At 33.1% G+C, this 26,487-nt stretch overlaps 1 protein-coding gene across 5 annotated transcripts in view; it reads right to left on the bottom strand.

The window, feature by feature from the left end:
* Nucleotides 1-26,487, bottom strand: part of LOC127797626 (zinc finger CCCH domain-containing protein 48-like) — a 32,467-nt gene that overhangs the window by 3,470 nt on the left and 2,510 nt on the right. Inside the window, exons 2-6 of one of the 5 annotated variants that reach the window (XM_052330694.1) lie at nucleotides 21,396-21,473; nucleotides 14,305-14,382; nucleotides 5,488-6,015; nucleotides 4,544-5,348; nucleotides 4,244-4,465 (exon numbers count right to left, since the gene is read on the bottom strand). In XM_052330694.1, coding sequence (XP_052186654.1) covers nucleotides 4,570-5,348; nucleotides 5,488-6,013 — 1,305 coding nt within the window. In that variant the 5' untranslated portion in view covers nucleotides 6,014-6,015; nucleotides 14,305-14,382; nucleotides 21,396-21,473 and the 3' untranslated portion in view covers nucleotides 4,244-4,465; nucleotides 4,544-4,569. Of the gene's footprint in view, nucleotides 1-4,243; nucleotides 4,466-4,543; nucleotides 5,349-5,487; nucleotides 6,016-14,304; nucleotides 14,383-21,395; nucleotides 21,474-26,487 lie in introns of those variants that run through there. The other 4 variants (XM_052330693.1, XM_052330695.1, XM_052330696.1 and 1 more) reach the window with 4 other exon arrangements.

Below are 26,487 nucleotides of genomic sequence, written 5' to 3'. Positions count from 1 at the left end.
AAAATTAATTTTCATATCTATTGAGATTCAACTGATGAATCATTTTGATTTTTGTGTATATGGGCTACAAGAGCAAGGTCACTTCGATTGTCGGAATTTGCATGGACGATGCTCGACATTGACCTTCCACATCGTATTTAATACCCTGACTTGAGTGCGTCGAGTTTTAAGTTGGGTGACGCAAGATAAACAAAAAAAGACTTTGCTATTATATTATGCATTTATACTAGTGGATCACCTATGCGAGGCATGGATGTCCTAAAAAAAAAATTATTAAAGTGAAAGTTACATAATTTAGTAGTTATAATAAATTAAAATCACAATAAAGAAGTAAAAAATAAATAAAATAATCGTGTTATAATCATAAAAATACAACAAAAAAATTACTGATTTTGAAAGATTTCCTTATATGCATTCAAGAGTAGACGAACAATTAAAAGCATATAACTCTATCCCGAAACCATGTAAAAAATAAATCTAAATTAACATGTAATACAATAAGTAATGAGTAAAAAATACAAAAATTACACAATAACAAGAAAAAAAATAAACGATAACCAACCTCTTTATTCTGAAATATGCATTCAATGGTAGACATTTTTTTTTTTTCATGTGTATTTGTCTCATATGTGCATACCACACAAACCCTCAAGGCCTAATTTTTCTTAGTTGCATTCACATCACTCACTTGACAGAATAGTGGTGCTATGTTATACCAGAAAACCAAATTGGATAAAAAAAATACAGTTAAAAATTACTAAATAAAAGTAAAGAAGAAGAGAAAATTTGAGAAGAATAATCGAGAAATGAGAAGAGAGAAAATGGAAGGGTTGAACGGAAATGAAGAGAAGAAAGAGAGAGAGAAATTTACTTTCTTTTATTAATTTCTTTTCCTTCAAATTCTTCTATTTCTCTCAATTTATCAAATCATATGCCATCATATTAAGTTTCTTTTTCTTCCCACGCTTTGTCACACAATTTGAATCTTATTCACTTAACATAATTTTCAAAACACAAATTTAATTTGCATTTAATTTCTCCAAGTCCAACATATAGCACATCTTTAGAGTAGACTAATGGAAAAAAGGAGAATTAAATAAATGACAATAATCAATTAAGTTAAAAAATAAAATTATGACATTTAAAATTATAAAAAATAAATTTAAATTAATTAAATTGTATGTAAAATAAAGATAATTTAAATAATCAATTAATTATATAAATAATAATAATCAAATTTTCAAAATTGATTATTCATACATGACTTTACATATTTCTCCTAACAATTAATTACCACATTTAAGACAAGTCAAATTTTTAAGAAAGTAAAAAAAAAAAATTAAAAACAAAATTATAATATTTAAGTTATATATAAAATTATAATATTTAAAATTATAAGAAAATTAATTTAAATTAATTAAACTATATATAAAATAAAGATTATTTAAATAATCAATTAATTATATAAATGATAATAATCAAAATTTCAAAATTGATTATCCATGACTTTACATATTTCTCCTGATAATCAATTACCACATTTAAGACATGTCAAATTTTTAAGAAAGTAACAAAAAAAAGTTAAAAAATAAAATTATAATATTTAAATTATATATAAAATTATAACATTTAAAAATATAAAAAATAAATTTAAACTAATTAAACTATATATAAAATAAGAATAATTTAAATAATCAATTAATTATATAAATAATAATAATCAAATTTTCAAAATTGATTATCCATACATGACTTTACATATTTCTTCTGATAATCAATTATCATATTTAAAATAGATCAAATTTTTAAGAAAGCAACAAAAAGAAATAAAGTTAAAAAATAAAATTATAACATTTAAGTTATATATAAAATTATAACATTTAAAATTATAAAAAAATAAATTTAAATTAATTAAATTATATAAAATAAAAATAATTTAAATAATTAATTAATTATACATACATGACTTTATATATTTCTCCTAATAATTAATGATCACATTTAAAACATGTCACATTTTTAAGAAAGCAACAAACAAAAATAAAGTTAAAAAATAAAATTATAACATTTAAGTTATATATAAAATTATAACATTTAAAATTATAAAAAAATAAATTTAAAATAATTAAATTATATATAAAATAAAGACAATTTAAATAAATAAATAATTATATAAATAATAATAATCAAAATTTTAAAATTAGTTATCCATACATGACTTTACATATTGCTCATAGTAATCAATTATCACATTTAAGACAAGTCATATTTTTAAAACAACAACAAAAAAAATAAAGTTAAAAAATAAAATTATAACATTTAAGTTATATATAAAATTATAACATTTAAAATTATAAAAAAATAAATTTAAATTAATTAAACTATATATAAATTAAAAAAATAAAAAATTTATTTGACAGTATTACCTAATATCTCAATATTTCTCCCGATTTAAAAAAATTTCTTTTTTTTGTAATTTATTTCAATTAAAATTTTATGCTAATATTTAAAAATGAATAATACGGATAAATTAATAATATTTATCTTGACTCTTCATATACCAGCATACTTGCATATTCTCCAAACACTATTCAACAATGAAAAAAATCATTTACATGTTCCAAGAACTACATGTTTTTTACAAATATAGACTTAATTAATGACTTATAAAAATTTTATTTTGGGTAAGCAAAAAAAAAATAAAAAGACATAATAAAATATCAAAATAATAACTGAAATGGGTGAGAAAAAATTTGACCGCTGTTTTGTTATAATATATATATAGATTTTTTATATGTACTATACAACATATTAATGTACGAGTATCACATTAAATGTTATATTGTCTTAATAAGATTTTTTTAAATGAAAAATATATCTTCTAATATTCGATTTGATATACTTTTGGATTACAAAAAACAATAAGAAAAATATTTTTCAAACAAAATTATTTTTCATCTATATTTGTCATATTATAAGCAAGCACCATATTTTTGTGCCAACAAACCTTATGAATAAAGTGTTTTTTTAGAATACCCTTTTATGTATTCGGCTGGATAAACAAAAATTAACTATATTAACAATATTTAAATTCATGACCTATAAATAATTAATTTCTTATAAAGTTTTATCACTTTGCCACTGCTTATCTTTTTCAAAATATTAACTAAAAATTAAAAAATAAATTACAACTGTGATGGGTCATCATTTTATTACAAATAAAAATAACGAAAAAAATTAAAACCATGAAAATCAAGCTCGCAACAGATTAAAGCAATCTAATTCATTGCAAGTGACACCTCAGCGTAGAATCAACCCAATGAGTGATGACATTGCCGCAATTAGGGTTGCAAAAAACCTTTACAATGTTACATGTCTTTGAATCTGTGACATTGCCGCAATTAGGGTTGCAAAAAGACCTTTACAATGTTACATGTCTTTGAATCTAAGCACAGAGGCTCTCTGCTCATACCATTTGTCTAGGATACCATACACTTTGTATTAATCAAACGTGAAATTCAATATATCAATGTAAATATACTACATCAGATTGTACAGTGTGCGAGTAACATTTTGGAAATGACCAAAAACCCTATAGGTATGATTATGCTATTTTACATAGTCAAATAAGATTAAGATTAGACACCATCCAACCCTGACAATAATTCAAAATCCAACAATACCAAAGAAGAAAGTTAATCATGTCAATCCTATTACTCTCGTATCCGTACACACCTCTAAATAAATTCACGCAAAACTTGTAATCCACACAATTGAATCATGCAATAATCAAATTTTGCGATTATCCCTTTCCACTACCACAAACAAATTAGCACATTAAGGCTTTTTGAATATTTTCTTTTTTGGGGCACACATTCTTCTATAAACTATCACTTGTCTTTTGATGCGAATACAACCATTTGTGATGAAAGGATCCAGTTACTCAACAAGTCATAAATTTAGAGTGCTTTGCATACTCATATTTCAAATCACCGTTTGACATGAAAGTTGGCATGGGTGTCATGTCTAACCCCCAGTTACTAAGCAACAAGAAACATTGGAGTAGATAAAGCCCATTTCTTTTTCTTTTTTTCTTTTCTTTTCTTTTTGCCCTTTTTTTACTTAAACTTTGTTTACAACTAGCTTCAAGGGATAATTAACAAGACAAGCATCACAATATTCAATCATGCATAATCACAAAATTCACGCAAACTTCTTACAAAGGCATGCACTTCAATAATCATAATAATCAAGCACTTTCAACCCCCCTACATGAGATATTGCTACATCTTGAAATCATCAAAGCAAGGACAGTGTCGTTCAATTGAATTGACTATGCATCATAACATAAGCATTAAAGTATTCAAAATTAATACCGCACAATATCCAATCTCAACGAGCAATATATCTACACAGAAGGTTGAGCTTCCAATCTCCATGGACCACCAACAATGTCTGCAAAAAGCTGAGCATCTTTGAGAACAGTTCCCAAAAGTTTTGGACCTCTTCGTGAGAAAGAAACTTAATGTACCAACACACTAACCTTTGTAATCTTCAACATGTAGGGCATCAGTTCTCTGATCCAGCCAATTTCCAGACAGTTACTTGTCCCGTTGCATCCCCCGTGAAGAAGAGTCCTGCTGCACTCGAAGTTTCAATTGCTCTAACTTCTCGTTTGGAAAACAGTACCCCCCCTTCGGAAAAAAGTGGCAAGTCGTAGAGGCGAACTGAGTTGTCGTTGCACGAGCACAGCAGGATGGGCTTCCCATCTGCATCTTGAATTCCCCGAAGCTTGAGGACGCCGTCTTCTTGTTCTTCGCGTGAGTATAGCATCTCCAACTCAAAGTAATCCTCCTTAGCCATCCCCCAAGCCTTTACCGTCCCATCCAGCGAACATGAGAACAAATAGTGATCCCAGCAAAGGACGGACAGCACTGCACCGGTATGCCCTTCCAGCGTTTGGACGCAGAGCAAGTTATTCATGTCCCAGACTCTTATGGTGTTGTCCATGGAACCGGAATAGAGCATCCCTGCTCCAATAATAAGAGAAATAACAGCGTGGCTATGACCCTTGAGAGATGAGGGTAGTTCAGGAATTTCATCTTCACACCGGAACTTCCATGCGAATATGGTGCCGCCTTGTGTGCCTGCAAACAGCATGTTCTCCATGGCTTCTATGGCACGAACTTCTCCAACAGGAACAGGTGCAGTGGGGAAGCTCAGCGCTTCAGATGATTTCTGCGTGTTCCAAGCCTTGACTGCATTCTTCAGGCCCACAAATAGCCACGGATCTTCGCACTTCAAACAGAGAACCTCGCTCGACATCTCCAACGCATCAACGCACAGCCCTGCATGCAGTGATGTAATCGGGTGGCTCTCAATTAGCCCCATTTAAAGCGAAAGCAAGTACAAAAATGAAATACATGTACAAGCAACATTTGAAAATTTTCAAAACAAGCATGCGTAAACAGGGGGTTCGTTGCCTACCTGTGTGGCAGTCCCAGATACGCACTGTCTTGTCTCTGCTTCCGGAGTACAGCTTGTCAGAGCCCGAAGAGAGTGCGATGCCCGTGATGGTGTCGCTGTGTCCATTTAGTTTTGCAAGCAGTGAGAAGCCACTGCCGTAGAACCAAGTGTGCAGGTACTGGCAGTCTTGATCGCCAAGCATGCAATTTCCAGAAAGCCAAGCCTGGCAAACTTCCTTTTTGTCTTCAACTCTTTTGATGTCATGACGTTCAGGCTCGACAGATGAATTAATCTTCGCACCACCACTCTTGGCTTCCTCCGGATTCCTCTTCCAAGTTCTTGATGATTTGCGGCCTTGGAACTGCTCCTGCTTCGATGCCAAAGCCGCTGCCGGTGCTGATTCTGATGGTAAGGCGTGCAAGAACTTGCATGGATGGCGAGTGCACCTCCCCTCAAGCCAAAAGGTGCAAACTATGTTCCTTGGTCCTCCTCTTCGGAATGGCCGAGGAGGCCTCTTTGAAATTCTTTGCGCCACTGCTGGAGCCATACCTTCATACAAATTGATGATCAAAAAGAAACATTACGCATTCCAAGAGGCAAGAGGAACATACATAAAAAAAAAAAAGGAAGAATTCCCTGACTAGGATCCACAAAAAGAAAATTACATTATTCATCAATGGCAACTACTACGCAATCATAAAGAAAATACTCCGCCCATTTGAATTGTTAGTAATTGCAAAAATATAGATATTATGATGCTTTCGAATGATTGATTTTATAAAAAACGATTCTGTCAAATCAAAAATAATTCTTTCAGAAGAACTTCGAGGCAACTTAATCAGCACTGCCATATACTCAATTTGACTAATCACATAGATAAGAGAGAACCCAAGTATACCAAAATGGATATAATTAATCAATCAACAGTTACAAAGAGAAGTAGCAGTTGATTGTTCAAGATGGTGAAAATGTGGCGATCGATTGGATAATTCTCTCTAAAACCGAAGTTGCTGCAGAACAGGGGAAATTCTACAGGAGATCAGACAGAAGGGGACGAACGAAGGAACAAACAGTGATGCCAGGAGAAGAAGGAAAATACCAACAAAAACATGTGCTTTTTCTCATGCGAACCAAACTTGACAGGCAAGTTAAGTTTTTCAATCAAAATGTGCACCCAAATAAGAGAAGATAATTCACCAATATCTTTTTGGCCTATAACAAATGGCAGAAAATAACTTCTAATAAGGTTTCCAGATTCAAAAAGATTTCATCATTTACCCCCATAACTTTCCAGATTTTTTTTATTTATGCCCACCTTTCAAGAATTTTTCTTTTAACTGCTTATACCTTCCAAGATAATATCATATTACATTATGGTTTTTCTTGACACATTTAGAAGTTATTCATAACTCTTGAAAAGATGACGCCCCCCCCCCCCCGGGGTGTGTAAAAATTCGGGTATCCCGAACTAACCGAACCGAACCGATCGGTTCGGTTCGGTTACTAATTTTCTAAAAAATCGGGTAATTGGTTCGGTTTGGTTATTGCGATATAAATAACCACAAAAATCGAACCGAGCTGTTCGGTTCCCCGCCCGCCCCAAAACAAAGACCGAATTGATCTCGACCCCCCAAGTCCAACCGAACTCCCAGCTCACACTCAGCCCCTCTACACCCGAATCCCGAATCCCACCCCGTGAGCAAATAACCCTAATCCTTGTCGTTGTCGTCGATCGAAGACTAAAACCAATGGCTGTCCTGTCGCCCCCTACCACCCAACCCAGCCCCTCTGCACCCAAATCGAAACCCTAAGTCCTTTACCCTCGAATCGAAACCCTAAATCCCTTAGTTTCGAGGGCAAGGGCGAGGGCGAGGTTGAGCGAATCGAAACCCTAAGTCCCTTACCCTTGAATCGAAACCCTAAGTCTCTTAGTTTCGAGGGCGAGGGTGAGCGAATCAAAACCCTAAGTCCCTTACCCTCGCCCTCGCCCTCGAAACTAATCGCTGTCGTCATCGGCTTCTGAATAGTCACCCACCCCACCCCACCGACACCGACAGCTGGGATCCATAGACCCGACTCCGTCGCCGTCGCCCCTTCATCCCTTTCTCTGGAGCAATCATATTCAGAGCACAGAGGGAGAGAAGAGAGACAGTATCCAAGCTTCCGTCCGCTTCAATTCCTTAATCGATTCAGAGTTGAAGGCTAACAGGTACATGTATGTGTGTATATATATAGTTGTACAATGCATATACAGGTGAATGATATGTATTGCAAGGTAGGTTTTGTGTAACTTTTTGAGTGAATGATCGTAGAAATCAATTGATGTCATTTTATTAGTCATGAATGAAATTTATCCAATTTTCCTTCAATTTTAGATTTGGATGCAAATGCGTTGATGTTTAGATTGATGTTGTGGATGGATGCTATGTGTGTATATTCATATATGTGTGTTTAGATTGATTGATGCTTTGTGTTTGAATGTTGTGTGTTCAGTTTATTGTATTTGAATTTGGATAGGTAGCTTGTTTTCGATTCGGTATATCGGTTATGGTTGGTTATTATGCTAATCGGTTCGATTTTTTGGGCAATTATATCAATTCGATTTTTGGTTCGGTTATCAAAAATTTAAATTCGGTTAGTTTGGTTTTGGTTATTTCGGTTAGTGAATAAGTTCGGTCGGTTTGGTTTTATGTCTACATTCGGTTCGGTTCAGTTATAACCAAATGCACATCCCTACCCCCCCTCCCCCCAATGTCTTGTACAATGAAAAAATCAAGGGTATTTTTTTTTTTAAATAACGAGGTACATATATTTTGAATTTTATTTTATTTCTAAACATTATATTTTTATTGAGCCTAAATGTTAAGAGATTAGAATAATATCTTTTGCCAAGCTTTCAATTTAGATTACTTTTCAAGATTTTTTCATAATGTTAAGAGATTATGACAATATCTTTTGTTAGGCTTTCAAATTCAGATTACTTTATAAGATTTTTTCATCATTTACCCCACTTAACTTTCAAGATTTTTTATTTTACCACGTTATACCTTCTAAGATAATTTCATATTACATTATGACATATCTTGTGATATTTAGAATAGATTCATAATTTTTGTAAAGATGAACACCCCCCCCAGAAGATGATAGTATATATCAAAGATAAGTAAGGAAGAAAACAACACCAGTTGAATACCTTTTAGGCTGAATGTTGGCAAAGAACTCATAAGTTAAGCGTGCTTGACCTGAGGTAATCCAGAGATGGGTGACCCCCCTGGGAAGTTCGTGTAGGCCATTGTTGTTAAAATCCCGATTTTACGCATACGATTTTATGATTTGAAGACCCCTAAACAATTCAAATCCCATGTAAAATCCAATTTGGAATAAAATCCTATAAAATCTCGATTTTACATATACGATTTTACGCTTCAGAGATCCCCAAACGATTTTACGATTCAAAGACCTTCATTGATTTAAGTTGCAATTTAGAGGATGCTTCCAACGTCTAAATGTCACATAGCATCTGACATTAGAACTTATGCAATGAATTGTTATATTTTGCCTCTAAATTGGAACTTGATTTAACATTGATTGTATAAGTTTCAATGTCACATAGCATCTAACATTAATTGCATAAGTTCCAATTTACTTTATTTAAATTATAATTTTTACTTGATTTAACATTGATTACATAAGTAAATCAAGACAAACAAGTAATTAATTAATGGACCACCAAACCCCAAATCGGGATTTTACTTGATTTAATCAATGTTAAATAAAAAAAAATGCAACATAAATTTAATGTAAGACGTTGAAAGAATCCTCTAAAGAATTTTAAGCTATATTTTACCTCTAAATTACCTATATTTTGCCTCTAAATTGCCAATACCAACTTGCTAGTTTTTGAGCTATATTTTGGAAGTATCATCTTTTGAACTATAAGAAGGAATAATCAGGTTATTAAAAGATATTAATTCATTTTCTGCAAAATTATGTTATTATAAACATATATTTACAAAAATTGAAGGATATTTTTAATTATCTCTAAAATCTTACGATTTTACGATCCGATTTTATGAACACTTTTTCGATCTCACTTAAAATCCCGATTTTAACAACCTTGGTGTAGGCCTATCAAGGTAAGTTGTTTCGGTCCTTCCTATCGCTCGATGTGGGATGTTACAGGTGGTATCAGAGCCGACTCTTGGAGAAGGCGGTCTGATCAAAGAGCGACTCCTGGCTGGCTTTTAGGATGGTAGCCTCCAAAGGGGAGAAAGTTTGAGACCAGTTGTAAGGTCGCATGACGAGGACGTCATGTGCTCAAGGGGGGGAGAATGTAATACCCTGGGAGCCCAGAAGAGGATAGTATATATCGAGGATAAGTAAGGAAGGAAACAACACCAGCTGGATACCTTTTGGGCTGAATGTTGGCAAAGAACTCTCAAGTTAAGCGTGCTTGACCTGGGGTAATCCAGGGATGGGTGACCCCCTTGGAAAGTTCGTGTAGGCCTATCAGGGTAAGTTGTTTCGGTCCTTCCTATCGCTCGATGTGGGATGTTACAGGTGGTATCAGAGCCGACTCTTGGAGAAGGCGGTCTGATCAAAGAGCGACTCCTGGCAGGCTTTTAGGATGGTAGCCTCCAAAGGGGAGAAAGTTTGAGACCAGTTGTAAGGTCGCATGACGAGGACGTCATGTGCTCAAGGGGGGGAGAATGTAATACCCTGGGAGCCCAGAAGAGGATAGTATATATCGAGGATAAGTAAGGAAGGAAACAACACCAGCTGGATACCTTTTGGGCTGAATGTTGGCAAAGAACTCTCAAGTTAAGCGTGCTTGACCTGGGGTAATCCAGGGATGGGTGACCCCCTTGGAAAGTTCGTGTAGGCCTATCAGGGTAAGTTGTTTCGGTCCTTCCTATCGCTCGATGTGGGATGTTACAGGTGGTATCAGAGCCGACTCTTGGAGAAGGCGGTCTGATCAAAGAGCGACTCCTGGCAGGCTTTTAGGATGGTAGCCTCCAAAGGGGAGAAAGTTTGAGACCAGTTGTAAGGTCGCATGACGAGGACGTCATGTGCTCAAGGGGGGGAGAATGTAATACCCTGGGAGCCCAGAAGAGGATAGTATATATCGAGGATAAGTAAGGAAGGAAACAACACCAGCTGGATACCTTTTGGGCTGAATGTTGGCAAAGAACTCTCAAGTTAAGCGTGCTTGACCTGGGGTAATCCAGGGATGGGTGACCCCCTTGGAAAGTTCGTGTAGGCCTATCAGGGTAAGTTGTTTCGGTCCTTCCTATCGCTCGATGTGGGATGTTACAGGTGGTATCAGAGCCGACTCTTGGAGAAGGCAGTCTGATCAAAGAGCGACTCCTGGCAGGCTTTTAGGATGGTAGCCTCCAAAGGGGAGAAAGTTTGAGACCAGTTGTAAGGTCGCATGACGAGGACGTCATGTGCTCAAGGGGGGGAGAATGTAATACCCTGGGAGCCCAGAAGAGGATAGTATATATCGAGGATAAGTAAGGAAAGAAACAACACCAGCTGGATACCTTTTGGGCTGAATGTTGGCAAAGAACTCTCAAGTTAAGCGTGCTTGACCTGGGGTAATCCAGGGATGGGTGACCCCCTTGAAAAGTTCGTGTAGGCCTATCAGGGTAAGTTGTTTCGGTCCTTCCTATCGCTCGATGTGGGATGTTACAGGTGGTATCAGAGCCGACTCTTGGAGAAGGCGGTCTGATCAAAGAGCGACTCCTGGCAGGCTTTTAGGATGGTAGCCTCCAAAAGGGAGAAAGTTTGAGACCAGTTGTAAGGTCGCATGACGAGGACGTCATGTGCTCAAGGGGGGGAGAATGTAATACCCTGGGAGCCCAGAAGAGGATAGTATATATCGAGGATAAGTAAGGAAGAAAACAACACCAGCTGGATACCTTTTGGGCTGAATGTTGGCAAAGAACTCTCAAGTTAAGCGTGCTTGACCTGGGGTAATCCAGGGATGGGTGACCCCCTTGGAAAGTTCGTGTAGGCCTATCAGGGTAAGTTGTTTCGGTCCTTCCTATCGCTCGATGTGGGATGTTACAGGTGGTATCAGAGCCGACTCTTGGAGAAGGCGGTCTGATCAAAGAGCGACTCCTGGCAGGCTTTTAGGATGGTAGCCTCCAAAGGGGAGAAAGTTTGAGACCAGTTGTAAGGTCGCATGACGAGGACGTCATGTGCTCAAGGGGGGGAGAATGTAATACCCTGGGAGCCCAGAAGAGGATAGTATATATCGAGGATAAGTAAGGAAGGAAACAACACCAGCTGGATACCTTTTGGGCTGAATGTTGGCAAAGAACTCTCAAGTTAAGCGTGCTTGACCTGGGGTAATCCAGGGATGGGTGACCCCCTTGGAAAGTTCGTGTAGGCCTATCAGGGTAAGTTGTTTCGGTCCTTCCTATCGCTCGATGTGGGATGTTACAGGTGGTATCAGAGCCGACTCTTGGAGAAGGCGGTCTGATCAAAGAGCGACTCCTGGCAGGCTTTTAGGATGGTAGCCTCCAAAGGGGAGAAAGTTTGAGACCAGTTGTAAGGTCGCATGACGAGGACGTCATGTGCTCAAGGGGGGGAGAATGTAATACCCTGGGAGCCCAGAAGAGGATAGTATATATCGAGGATAAGTAAGGAAGGAAACAACACCAGCTGGATACCTTTTGGGCTGAATGTTGGCAAAGAACTCTCAAGTTAAGCGTGCTTGACCTGGGGTAATCCAGGGATGGGTGACCCCCTTGGAAAGTTCGTGTAGGCCTATCAGGGTAAGTTGTTTCGGTCCTTCCTATCGCTCGATGTGGGATGTTACAGGTGGTATCAGAGCCGACTCTTGGAGAAGGCGGTCTGATCAAAGAGCGACTCCTGGCAGGCTTTTAGGATGGTAGCCTCCAAAGGGGAGAAAGTTTGAGACCAGTTGTAAGGTCGCATGACGAGGACGTCATGTGCTCAAGGGGGGGAGAATGTAATACCCTGGGAGCCCAGAAGAGGATAGTATATATCGAGGATAAGTAAGGAAGGAAACAACATCAGCTGGATACCTTTTGGGCTGAATGTTGGCAAAGAACTCTCAAGTTAAGCGTGCTTGACCTGGGATAATCCAGGGATGGGTGACCCCCTTGGAAAGTTCGTGTAGGCCTATCAGGGTAAGTTGTTTCGGTCCTTCCTATCGTTCGATGTGGGATGTTACAGGTGGTATCAGAGCCGACTCTTGGAGAAGGCAGTCTGATCAAAGAGCGACTCCTGGCAGGCTTTTAGGATGGTAGCCTCCAAAGGGGAGAAAGTTTGAGACCAGTTGTAAGGTCGCATGACGAGGACGTCATGTGCTCAAGGGGGGGAGAATGTAATACCCTGGGAGCCCAGAAGAGGATAGTATATATCGAGGATAAGTAAGGAAGGAAACAACACCAGCTGGATACCTTTTGGGCTGAATGTTGGCAAAGAACTCTCAAGTTAAGCGTGCTTGACCTGGGGTAATCCAGGGATGGGTGACCCTCTTGGAAAGTTCGTGTAGGCCTATCAGGGTAAGTTGTTTCGGTCCTTTTTATCGCTCGATGCGGGATGTTACACATATAATCATATTCAACTATTGAATTTGGTCCCCAATACAATGTTTGTGACATTCTGCCCCTAGTTAGAGCTATAACTACCAATAGTAAAGTAAATATTATTTTAATTGTTCATTGTGTAACAGAGAATTTTTTTTTTTTTATCCCAAGGTTGTTGATGCAATTGTATAAATATAGTAAGACAAAAGAATTTAACTTATGTATTAAAGAGAATCATTACATATTGCATTGCGTACAACGTAAAAAACAAAGAATCATTATATATTTTGAATTTTATTTTTAAACATTATATTTTTATTAAACCTAAATGTTAAGAGATTAGGATAATATCTTTTGTCAAGCTTTCAAATTCATATTACTTTTCAAGATTTTTCATAATATTTAGTGAATAGGACAATATCTTTTATCAGGCTTTCAAGTTCAAATTACTTTAAAAGATTTTTTGTTTTACCACCTTATACCTTCTAAGATAATCTCGTATTACTTTATGGCATTTCTTCTAACATTTAGAATTGATTCATAATTCTTCTAAAGATGGCCCCACCGCAATATCTTATAATAACAAAAAATCAAGTGTAATTTTATAAAAATAACGAGGTGCATATATTTTTAATTTTATTTTTATTTTTAAACATTATTTTAATTAAGCCTATCCAAATTCAATAATCATATTCTACTATTGAATTTGGTCCCCAATACAGTGACGTTCTGCCTCTAGTTAGAGCTATAACTACCAGTAGTAAAACAGATATTATTTTCATTATTCGTTGTTTAACACAAAGAAAAAAAAAATCTTTTATCACAAGGTTGTTGAAACACTTATATAAACATAAGAATTTAACTTATGTATTAAAAAGAATCATTAAAATTTGTATTGCGTACAATGTGAAAAACAAAGAATTCAAAAACTAGGATGTATAGATGATAGCAAATGATATTATTAATCAATAACCATACATCCAAAACGAACACACCCATTGCAATTGTCAGTTATTGCAAAAATAGCAATATTATTTTATTCTTTGATGAATCTTTAAATAAAATCATGATTTTACCATGTCAAAAGGAAATTTATTATAAGAATGTTGACCTTATGCCCACATGCAACTCAATCAATGACATATACTCAATTGAACTAATCACATAAATAATTGATATAATATACATGGAGACAACCCAAGTAAACCAAAATGGACAGAATTAATCAATCAACAGTTAACAATAAAAGTACCACAGCTGTAGCCTCTAGCCATACCTTTGTACCAGTTCAAGATAATTCTTCAAGATGGCGACTGTGAATCGATTGAGGCAATTCCCTCAAAAACAGAAGTTGCTGCGGAACAGAGCAAATTCCGCAGGACATCAGACCAAGAAAGACATGAGCAGAAGACCAAGATAAGACGAGAAATATCAACAAAGACGTGTGCCTTTTTCTCATGAGAGCTTGCCTATATATAGATAACCAAACTTGAGACGCAAGTTAAGAGAAGATAAGGCAGTTATATCTTTTCTCAAGCCTTCAAATTCACGATACTTTGCAAGATTTACCATCCCCACCTTTCAAGATTTTTTCTTTGACCCCCTTATACCTTTCAAGATAATTTCATATTACATTATGGCTTTTCTTGTGACATCTAGTGTAAGCACCCCTGGCCGGATATCTCAACCACCCGGTCTATCCGAACGAAAGTACTTACATAAAGGAAAGAGAGATAGACATAAGACAAAAATACCCTAGCATGCATACATACAAAAATACAACAGCGGAAGCAAAACAATATACATGCACACCCACAAGTACCCTGCTGGAACAGTAGTCAAGGAATATATAAAAATATACAGACACCTGTGCCAACAATAAAAGATACAAGGAACAACCGGGCACAGTCAAAAATGAGAGTCAGAACTCCTAACAAAACATCAGAGAAAACGGGAGCAACTAACTGTACACCCTACTGACACGGCTAGCTGCTAGGTGGCGCAGTCCTCGCCCTCGACTTTTGCTTTACCCTTACCTGGAATGATGGAAAGCAATGTGAGTCGCAAGACTCAGCAAGTTTATATGAAAAGAAAGGATGTAAATGAAACAGAAGAAAAGATCACTCCAAACATAAACCCACATGTATACACAAGCCATGTGACGCAACAGTGCCGCATAATAAAAACACATACCGGACCTTGGGGCCCACATAAAACACCTGGCACCCAAGTCCCATACCAACCTGCCACTGCCCTGAAAGGCAACATGGATCCTCAACAAACCTGTGCGCACTGTCCCGGGGCAGTACTCCCGTCACTCGTATCCCTGTCGGTACTCCCAACAGCCGAGCCATAGGCTCGCTCGAAACGGTACCCCGTCCGAGAACTAAATACTACCAATAACCATGCAATGGATATAAAATGCAATGGCGTAGTGAGCATCAACGTGATACAAGGCGCCCATACATCCAGGCATCAGGTTATGCTCTGCCCATATAGTAAATCACACGCGATGCATATGCCCGTACTGGATGCAACCTGACCAACCTAGAATGTCCGTGATCGAGCATAACCAAATCATGATAATCCCAACATGCAGCCCGTACCCATGTGCATACCAAACCATGCAACAAGAATAAAACATAACCAGGCATGCTATAATCACATAACGGCAGAACTAGTCAGCAGTGTTTGGCACCGGTCAGTGATCAGTGACTAGTAGAGACCATCCGACAGCCTAAGATATACCGTACGAGAGTCACACCGTCACCGAGCCGTCGATCCTTGCCCCCACTGCACAACCGCTCTAGCCAATAAATAACCAAAAATCTATAATAATACTCAAACAGCTAAGAACCTAGCCCCGGGTGAGTACGGCATCATTCCCATAGGCTTGGGTGTGGCACAAACCCCCGTAGGCAACCAACGAATAAAACCCTCGAGACTAGTTTAATAAATTAAATTTTAAAACACACTGTTTTAAATTCCATAATTTATTAACAGCCAAAACCAACGAAGGGAGGTCAAATAAATTGATAACGAAAGAATCAACAATGAGGGTATAAAGAACTTGCCTTTCCGAAGATAGCCTTAGGCTCGATTTGACCAAACACGGTCAAAGTTATACAAACTGCAATATCCCAATTATTGCCAAAATTAATAAAATTGGGCTCTAAATAAAATTTCGACCGCAAAGAATATTAATTACTAGCTTGTTTACATACCTGGATAATTAAATCGCTGATTAAACTCGATCTAATCCTGATTTGAAGCCCAAAATCTCTCAGTTTCACGTCGTGAGCTCCCTAAAATTTTCTGTAATTTTTCTCACTGTTCACTTGCATAGAAACACGCCCGAAATCGAGCTTAAATGCGGCAAAAAAGAAGCGGCTAAGGGGCAGGCACGTGGCAGCGCGCGGGCAGCCGCTGGAGGCCACCGCCTCTATCCCAAAACGACGTCGTTTTGGGACGCTTGGCTGATTAAAAATCAGCCCTCGTGCGCGCAGCCCCCCCCTGAATTCGATCCCTCGACCTCGCCTACGCCTGCCTCGCGCGCGACCGCTCACGCCCGCATGCTTCTTCAACCTATATATGACTTAGGTTATATTTAAAGTGAATTTTCGACCTTTCCGCAATTCGCACCAGCCACCTCTAACTTCCATAAATCACACTTTCACCCCCTATATTAATTACAGTAATGCCCAAAACTTCTGAAAATCCCACAATTAAATTTATTTTAATTTTTTTGAAATTCCAGAAATTCCTAAAATAAATAAATTAATTATTTTAATTTTATTTAATCACAACAAATTATTTTAATATTTCTTTTAAATCAAACAACCCCAAAATTAATTTAAATCACCATTAACGGGGCGTTACATCTAGAATTGATTCAAAATTTTTGTAAAGATGAACCCCCCAAAAAATATCTTATACTAAGAAAAAATCAAGCGTAATCTTTATATATATAAAAGTAGGATAGTTTGAAAAAAAAAAATTTCCCTCCAAAACTTGCATTAATAATTTGCATTTAGTACTTATTGCATTAATAATCTAAAATTTTTAATTGTTTTGAAATAATAAGTACTAATTACTGTAAAATTAACAATAAATTTTAAATACATGAGTTTTTCAATGCTAATCATGGGTTTTCTAATACATTATTATGTGAATATTAAATATTTAATTAATCTATCAATCAAATAAAAATAAATACTATTTGAGGAATATGAATAGTCACTTAAAGTATTAATTAAGTTACAAAAAATTCTCCATTAAATAAAATCTTATCTTTATATAATATAATAATATATAATATATTATATTAAAGTAAAATAGTTTGCAAATTTTATTTCCCTCCAAAAATCTGCTGAGCTATTTTTGCCTCTAAAATTTATATTAAATTTGCATAGGTTTTCTGAGAAATATTAACAGACAACTTGAACTATTAATTAAGTCATAAAAAATTATTCATTTATTTAAAATCTTATCTTTATATCTTTATTCTATATATATATTTTATATATATATATATATGATATTAAAATAGGATAGTCAGGCATAGTATTTTGCCAAGTGTCAATCAATGGTGATTAATTAATTATTAATTTTACTTTAATAATTATATTATAGTCTTGAAAATGTGATATCTTAACAAATTCATAAAAAAATATTTAAGGTTGTCAAATGTTTGGATTTTTCAATGTTAATTAATATTTAAGGTATCACATTTTTAAGACTATGAAAGAAATCAAAATTCATATTTTTAAAGTTTAGTTATTATTAAAAAACTTATTCTTACTCACATTTAAGAATTTTAATTTATATTTATAATATAATAAATAAAAAATAACAAACATCTTTAAGTGGATATATTATAAATTTTATAATATTTATTTATAAATAAATAAATTTATAAATACATACTTAATGTGTTAATTATTCTTTAGCACATTAAATAACGGTACATTGAATTAAGAGTGTTCTCCATTAGCATATTGAATAGCGAATAATTAATTAAACTTAAATTTTGATAAAAAGATTGAATATTAAAGGAAAAAAAATTGTAATTATTAATTCTGTTAGAATTATTTAAAATAACGAATTTAATATTTTATTTTTAAATTAAACTTTTCCATGTATCGTACGGATTTATCACTAGTTATGTAAAAATAACAGGGAACATAAATTTTTATTTTAAAGCATTATATTTTAATCGAGCTAATATGTTAAGAAATTAGGATAATATCTTTTGTCAATCTTTCAGATTCAGATTACTTTTCAAGATTTTTTCATCATTTATCCCCCTAAACATTGAATACTTTTTTTTATTTATCCCCAACCTTTAAGATTTTTTCTTTTAACCCCCTTTTACCTTCCGAGATAATTTTATTACATTATGGCTTTTCTTGTGACAATTGGAATTGACTCATAATTTTTGTAAAGATGACCCCACCCTAATATCTTATAAAAAAAAAAAAAAGTGTAATTTTGTGAAAATATTTAGGTACATATATATTCAATTTTATTTTTATTTTCAAGAATTATATTTTGATTGAGTCTATATGTTAATATATATGGATGCATATAATTATATTTATCTATTGAATTTTTTGTTCCCACAACAATCTTGGACACTCCGCCCTTGGTTAGAGCAATAACTACTAGCAATAAAGCAGCTATTACTTTAATTGTCCGTTCTTTAACACACAGAAAAAAACATCTTTTATCGCAAGGTTGTTGAAAGACGTATATAAAGATAGTAGGTGTAACGCTCCGTAAATGGCAAATTAAATTAATTTTGAAATTGTTTAATTTAAAAGAAATATTAAAATAATTTGTTGTGATTAAATAAAATTAAATTATGAGATTTTAAGGAAATAAGTAATTAAGATGGTTAATTTAATTATTTTAGGAATTTCTGGAATTAGAGAAAAAAATTAAAATAAATTCAATTGTGGGATTTTTAGAAGTTTCGGGCATTAAAGTAATTAATATAGGGGGTGATTGTGTAAATAATGGAAGTTGGGGGCGACTGGTGCGGTTTCCGTAAAAGGGACCAAGGGTCCCTTTAAATTTAATGGCTGCGGTATAAGGTTAAAGGCGAGCTTGGGCGCGGGCGGTTCGCGGGCATGCGGGCGTGGGCGTGAACGCGAGATCGATCCGCAAGTGCTGCGCGCGCGAGGCCGAGTTTTGGGCTAATTTTTAATCAGCCATAGGCGTCAAAACGACGTCGTTTTGTCAATGAGGCGGTGGCCTCCAACGGCCAGCCGCATGTTGCCACGTGGCGCCTCTTCCTTCACTCAATTTTGGCCGCGATTTAAGCCTGATTTCGGGCTTCTTTTTATATCAAACAGTGAGCAAAATTTTGGCAGAAAATATAGCAGCGTGCGTAAGGATTTTGAGAGATTTTGGGCTTCAAAAATTAGATTAAACTCCGTTTAATCCCTGATTTAATTATCCAAGTATGTAATTAAACTAGTAATTAATATTCTCCGCGGTTGAAATTTTATTTGGGGCCCAATTTTATTAATTTTGTCAATAATTGGAATATTGCAGTTTGTATAACTTTGACCTCCCTTCATTGGATTTGGCTGTTAATAAATTATGGAATTTAAGCGGTGTGTTTAATAATTTAATTTATTAACCTGGTTTCGAGGGTATTATTTGTTGATTGCCTACGGGGGTTTGTACCACCCCCAAGCCTATGAGAATGATGTCGTACTCACCCGGGGCTAGGTTCTTAGCTGTCGGGTATTGTTATTGGATTTTTGGTTATTTATTGGCTAGAGCGGTTGGGCAGTGGGGGCAATGGTTAGCTGTTCGGTGACGGTGTGACTATTGTACGGTCTATCTTAGGCCGTTAGAAGGTCTCTCCTAGTCACGGACCGCTAACCGGTGTCAGGCACTGCTGACTAGCTCTGCCGTTATGTGATTATAGCATGCCTGGTCATGTTTTATTCTTGTTGCATGGTTTGGTATGCACATGGGTACGGGCTGCATGTGGGATTATCATGACTTAGTTATGCTTGATCACGGACATTCTAGATTGGTCAGGTTGCATCCAGCACGGGCATATGCATTGCGTGTGATTTACTATATGGGCCGAGCGTGGCCTGATACCTGGATTAATGGGCGCCTTGTATCACGTTGATGCTCATTACGCCTTGCATTTTATATGCATTGCATGGTTACGGGTAGTTATTAGTTCTCGGTCGGGAGTACCGTTCCGAAGGAGCTTATGGCTCGACTGTCGGCAGTACCGGCAGGGATACGGGTGACGGGAGTACCGCCCCGAGACAGTGCGCACAGGTTTGTTGGGGATCTAAATTGTCTTTCAGGGCAGCGGCAGGTTGGTTTGGGACTTGGGTGCCTGGTGTTTTTATGTGGGCCCCAAGGACCGTTATGTGTTTTATTATGGTGCACTGTTGCGTTGTTGCGTCACATGGCTTGTGTGTACATGTGGGTTTATATTTGGGGTGATCTCCTCTTCTGTTTCGTTTATAGCCTTCCTTTTCATATAAACTTGCTGAGTTTTGCACTTTCCATCATTCCAGGTAAGGGTAAAGCAAAAGTCGAGGGCGAGAACCGCGCCACCTAGCAGCCAGCCGTGTCGGTAGGGTGTACAGTTAGCTGCCCCGTTTTCTCTGATGTTTTGTTAGGGGTTCTGACTCTCATTTTTGACTGTGCCCGGTTGTTCCTTGTATCTTTTAATGTTGGCACAGATGTCTGTATATGTTTATATACTCTTTGACTATTGTTCCAGCAAGGTACTTGTGGGTGTGCATGTAAATTGTTTTACTTCCACTGTTGTATTTTTCGTATGTATGCATGTCAGGGTATTTTTGTCTTGTGTTTGTTTCTTCTCCCTCCATGTAGGCGCTCTCGTTCAGATAGACCGGGCGGTTGGGATATCCGGGCGGGGGTGCTTACAGTAGGACAAACAGAATTTAAGTTATGTATTAAAGAGAATCACTACATATTACATTGCCTATAATGTGAAAAACAAAGAATTCACTAACTAGGATGTATAGATAGAAAATGATATTATTAATCAATGACTATACATCCAAAACGAACATACCCATTGCAATTGTCAGTTATTGCAAAAATAGCAATATTATTATATTCTCTAATGACTCTTTTAATAAAAATATGATTTTACCATGTCAAAAGGAAATTTATTATAAGAATGTTGACCTCATGCCCACATGCCACTCGATCAATGAGATATATTCAATTGAACTAATCACATAAATAATTGATATAACAATGAGATATAATCAACCCAAGTAAACCAAAATGGACAGAATTAATCAATCAACAGTTTAACAATAAAAGTACCACAGCTGTAGCCTCTAGCCATACCTTTGTACCAGTTCAAGATGATTCTTCAAGATGGCCATCGTGAATCGATTGAGGCAATTCCCTCAAAAACAGAAGTTGCTGCGGAACAGAGCAAATTCCGCAGGACATCAGACCAAGAAAGACATGAGCAAAATACCAAGAGAAGAAAAGAAATATCAACGAAAACATGTGCTTTTTCTCATGTGAGCTTGCCTACATATAGATAACCAGACTTGAGACGCAAGTTAAGAGAAGATAAGGCAGTGATTTAAAATCAAACAGTGCACCTAGATAAGATTTAAAAACAAACAGAACACCTAGATAAGAGAAGATAAGGCAGTTATATCTTTTGTCAAGCCTTCAAATTCACAATACTTTTAAAAAAAAATCATGATTTACCATCCCCATCTTTCAAGATTTTTTCTTTACCCCCTTATACCTTCCAAGATAATTCCATATTACATTATCGCTTTTCATGTGACATCTAGAATTGATTCATAATTTTTGTAAAGATGAACCCACTCAAAAATATCTTATACTAAGAAAAAATCAAGTGTAATTACGTAAAAATAACGTGGTAAATAAATTTTTATTTTTATTTTTATGCATTATATTTTGATTGAGCCTATATGATAAGAGATTAGGATAACATCTTTTGTCAAGCTTTCAGATTCAAATTACTTTTTAAGATTTTTTTCATCATTTATTCCCCTAAACTTTCAAGATTTTTTTTTTTTTTTTAATTTATCCCCACCATTCAAGCTCTCTGTTCTTGTTCTGTTCCTGCACCTTCCTAGTTCACATCGGAACTAGGAGAGCAAACCAATCGCGGCCAGACCGTGACAAGCGTGTCCTTTCTTCTCATGGGAGCTTGCCTATGTATAAAGAACCAAACTTGAGAGACAAGTTGAGTTTTCAAATCGAACAGTGCACCCAGATAGGAGAAGATAATGCAGCGATATCTTTTGCACCAGAACAAATCACAGTTAATAGATTCTGATAAGGCTTTCAGATTCATAACAAACTTGAGAGAGAACTTAATTTGTTTGCTAACAAATTATGCAGCCATATATGACAAGATAATGCACCAACATCTTTTCCCCCAAGAACAGATCAAAGATAATAATAGCTTTTGATGAGGTTTTCAGAGTCATAACAACCTTGAGAGATAAGATAAGTTGTTGCAAATAAATTATGGATCCAGATAAGAGAAGATAAAGCACCAATATTAATGCCTACAAATCTATATATATATTATAACAAAACAGTCGTCAAATTTTTTCCCGCTCATTTCCAGTTACTATTTTGATATTTTATTATGGTTTTTTAATTTTTTCTGCTTACTCGAAATGGAATTTTTATAGGTCATTAATTAAATCTATATTTGTGAAAAACATGCAATTGTTGGAACATGTAAATGATTTTTTTTATAGTTAAATAGTGTTTGGAGAATGTGTAAGGTATGTGAAGAGTCAAGATAAATATTATTAATTTATCCATATTATTAATTTTTAAATATTAACATAAAATTTTAATTAAAATAAATTATAAAAAAATAAGACTTTTTTAAATCGGGAGAAATCTTGAGATATTAGGTAATATTGTCGAATACCGACTGTCAAGTAAATTTTTTATTTTTTTATTTATATATAGTTTAATTAATTTAAATTTATTTTTTTATAATTTTATATATAACTTAAATGTTATAATTTTATTTTTTTAACTTTATTTGTTTTGTTGCTTTTTTAAAAATGTAACTTGTCTTAAATGTGATAATTGATTATTAGGAGGAATATGTAAAGTCATGTATGGATAATCAAATTTAAAATTTTGATTATTATTATTTATATAATTAATTAATTATTTAAATTTATTTTTTTATAATCTATATATTTATTATAACAAAACAGTCGTCAAATTTTTTCCCACTCATTTCCAGTTACTATTTTGATATTTTATTATGTTTTTTTAATTTTTTTTGTTTACTCGAAATGGAATTTTTATAGGTCATTAATTAAGTCTATACTTGTGAAAAACATGTAGTTGTTGGAACATGTAAATGATTTTTTTCATTGTTAAATAGTGTTTGGAAAATGTGTAAGGTATATGAAGAGTCAAGATAAATATTATTAATTTATCCATATTATTAATTTTTAAATATTAGCATAAAATTTTAATTAAAATAAATTACAAAAAAATAAGACCTTTTTAAATCGGGAGAAATCTTGAGATATTAGGTAATATTGTCGAATACCGACTGTCAAGTAAATTTTTTATTTTTTTTATTTATATATAGTTTAATTAATTTAAATTTATTTTTTTATAATTTTAAATGTTATAATTTTATTTTTTAACTTTATTTTTTTGTTGTTTTTTTAAAAATGTAACTTGTTTTAAATGTGATAATTGATTGTTAGGAGGAATATGTAAAGTCATGTATGGATAATCAATTTTAAAATTTTTATTATTCTTATTTATATAATTAATTAATTATTTAAATTGTCTTTATTTTATATATAGTTTAATTATTTTAAATTTATTTTTTATAATTTAAATTTTATAATTTTATATATAACTTAAATATTATAATTTTATTTTTTAACTTTATTTTTGTTTGTTACTTTCTTAAAAATGTGACATATCTTAAATGTGGTAATTGATTATCAGGAGAAATATGTAAAATTATGTATGTATAATTAATTTTAAAATTTTGATTATTATCATTTATATAATTAATTAATTATTTAAATTATCTTTATGTTATATAGTTTAATTAATTTAAATTTATTTTTTTATAATTTTAAATATTAGAATTTTATTTTTTAACTTTATTTTTTTTATTGCTTTCTTAAAAATTGATTGTCAGAAGAAATATATAAAGTCATGTATGAATAATCAATTTTGAAAATTTGATTATTATCATTTATATAATTAATTGATTATTTAAATTATTCTTATTTTATATATAGTTTAACTAATTTATTTTTTTATATTTTTAAATGTTATAATTTTATATATAATTTAAATATTATAATTTTATTTTTTAACTTTTTTTTGTTATTTTTTAAAAATTTGACCTATCTTAAATGTGGTAATTGATTGTCAAGAGAAATATGTAAAGTCATGGATAATCAATTTTGAAAATTTGATTATTATCATGTATATAATTAATTGATTATTTAAATTATCTTTATTTTATATATAGTTTAATTAATTTAAATTAATTTTCTTATAATTTTAAATATTATAATTTTATATATAACTTAAATGTTATAATTTTGTTTTTTAACTTTATTTTTGTTTGTTGCTTTCTTAAAAATGTGACATGTCTTAAATGTAGTAATTGATTATCAGAAGAAATATATAAAGTCATGTATGTATAATTAATTTTGAAAATTTGATTATTATCATTTATATAATTAATTAATTATTTAAATTATCTTTATTTTATATAGTTTAATTAATTTAAATTTATTTTTTATAATTTTAAATGTTATAATTTTATATATAACTTAAATGTTATAATTTTATTTTTTAACTTTATTTTTTTTGTTGCTTTCTTAAAAATTTAATCTGTCTTAAATATGGTAATTGATTGTCAGAAGAAATATGTAAAATTATGTATGGAGAATCAATTTTGAAAATTTGATTATTATCATTTATATAATTATTTAAATTATTCTTATTTTATATATAGTTTAATTAATTTAATTTTTTTATATATTTTTAAATGTTATAATTTTATATATAATTTTAATATTATAATTTTAATTTTTAACTTCTTTTTTTGTTACTTTCTTAAAAATTTGACCTGTCTTAAATGTGGTAATTGATTGTGAGGAGAAATATGTAAAATCATGGATAATCAATTTTGAAAATTTGATTATTATCATTTATATAATTAATTGATTGTTTAAATTATCTTTATTTTATATATAGTTTAATTAATTTAAATTAATTTTCTGATAATTTTAAATATTATAATTTTATATATAACATGTTATAATTTTATTTTTTAACTTTTTATTTTTTTACTTCCTTAAAAATTTGACATGTGTTAAATATGGTAATTAATTGTTAGGAGAAATATGTAAAGTCATGTATGGATAATCAATTTTGAAAATTTGATTATTATTATTTATATAATTAATTGATTATTTAAATTATCTTTATTTTACATACAATTTAATTAATTTAAATTTATTTTTTATAATTTTAAATATCATAATTTTATTTTTCAACTTAATTGATTATTGTCATTTATTTAATTCTCATTTTTTCCATTAGTCTACTCTGAAAATGTGCTATATCTTGGACTTGGAAAAATTAAATGTAAATTAAATTTGTGTTTTAAAAGTTATGTTGAGTAAGATTCGAATTGTGTGGCAAAGCGTGAGAAAAAAGAGAAACTTAGAGTGTGTTTGATTACACATATTTACTATGAAAAATATGTAATTATTACACATTTTCTATGAAAAATAATCAAACACTTTTAATTTTTCTATGAAAAAATATGCATGGTACAAGTATTTAAAGTTTCTTTCCATTGAATTCATTTTCTAAAGGTGTGAGGTGGTTTTTATTTTCTAGGCAATATTACCTAAAATTAAATTTTAGGTAATGAAATCAAACACACCTTTAATAATGGCATGTGATTTGATAAATTGAGAGAAATATGAGAATTTGAAGGAAAAAAATTAATAAAAGAAAATAAATATCTCTCTCTTTTCTTTCTCTCCATTCCCGTTCAACCCTTCCATTTCCTCTCTTCTCCTTTCTCGATTATTCTTCTCAAATTTTCTCTTCTTTTTTACTTTTATTTAGTAAATTTCAACTCTATTTTTTAACCCAGTTTAGTTTTCTGGTGTAACATAGCACCACTATTCTGTCAAGTGAGTAATGTGAATGCAACTAAGAAAAATTAGGCCTCGAGGGTTCGTGTGGTATGCACATACGAGACAAATACACGTAAAAATTGAAAAAAAAAAAAAACGTCAACCCTTGAATGCATATTTCAGAATAAAGAGGTTAGTTATCGTTTATTTTTTTTTCCTATTATTGTGTAATTTTTGTATTTTTTACGCATTGCTTATTTATTACATCTTAATTTAGG

Source organism: Diospyros lotus, chromosome 3, assembly GCF_014633365.1.
Source record: "Diospyros lotus cultivar Yz01 chromosome 3, ASM1463336v1, whole genome shotgun sequence".
In the NCBI taxonomy this organism is placed as follows: Eukaryota; Viridiplantae; Streptophyta; class Magnoliopsida; order Ericales; family Ebenaceae; genus Diospyros; species Diospyros lotus.
This window is presented reverse-complemented; position numbering and strand designations above follow the sequence as displayed.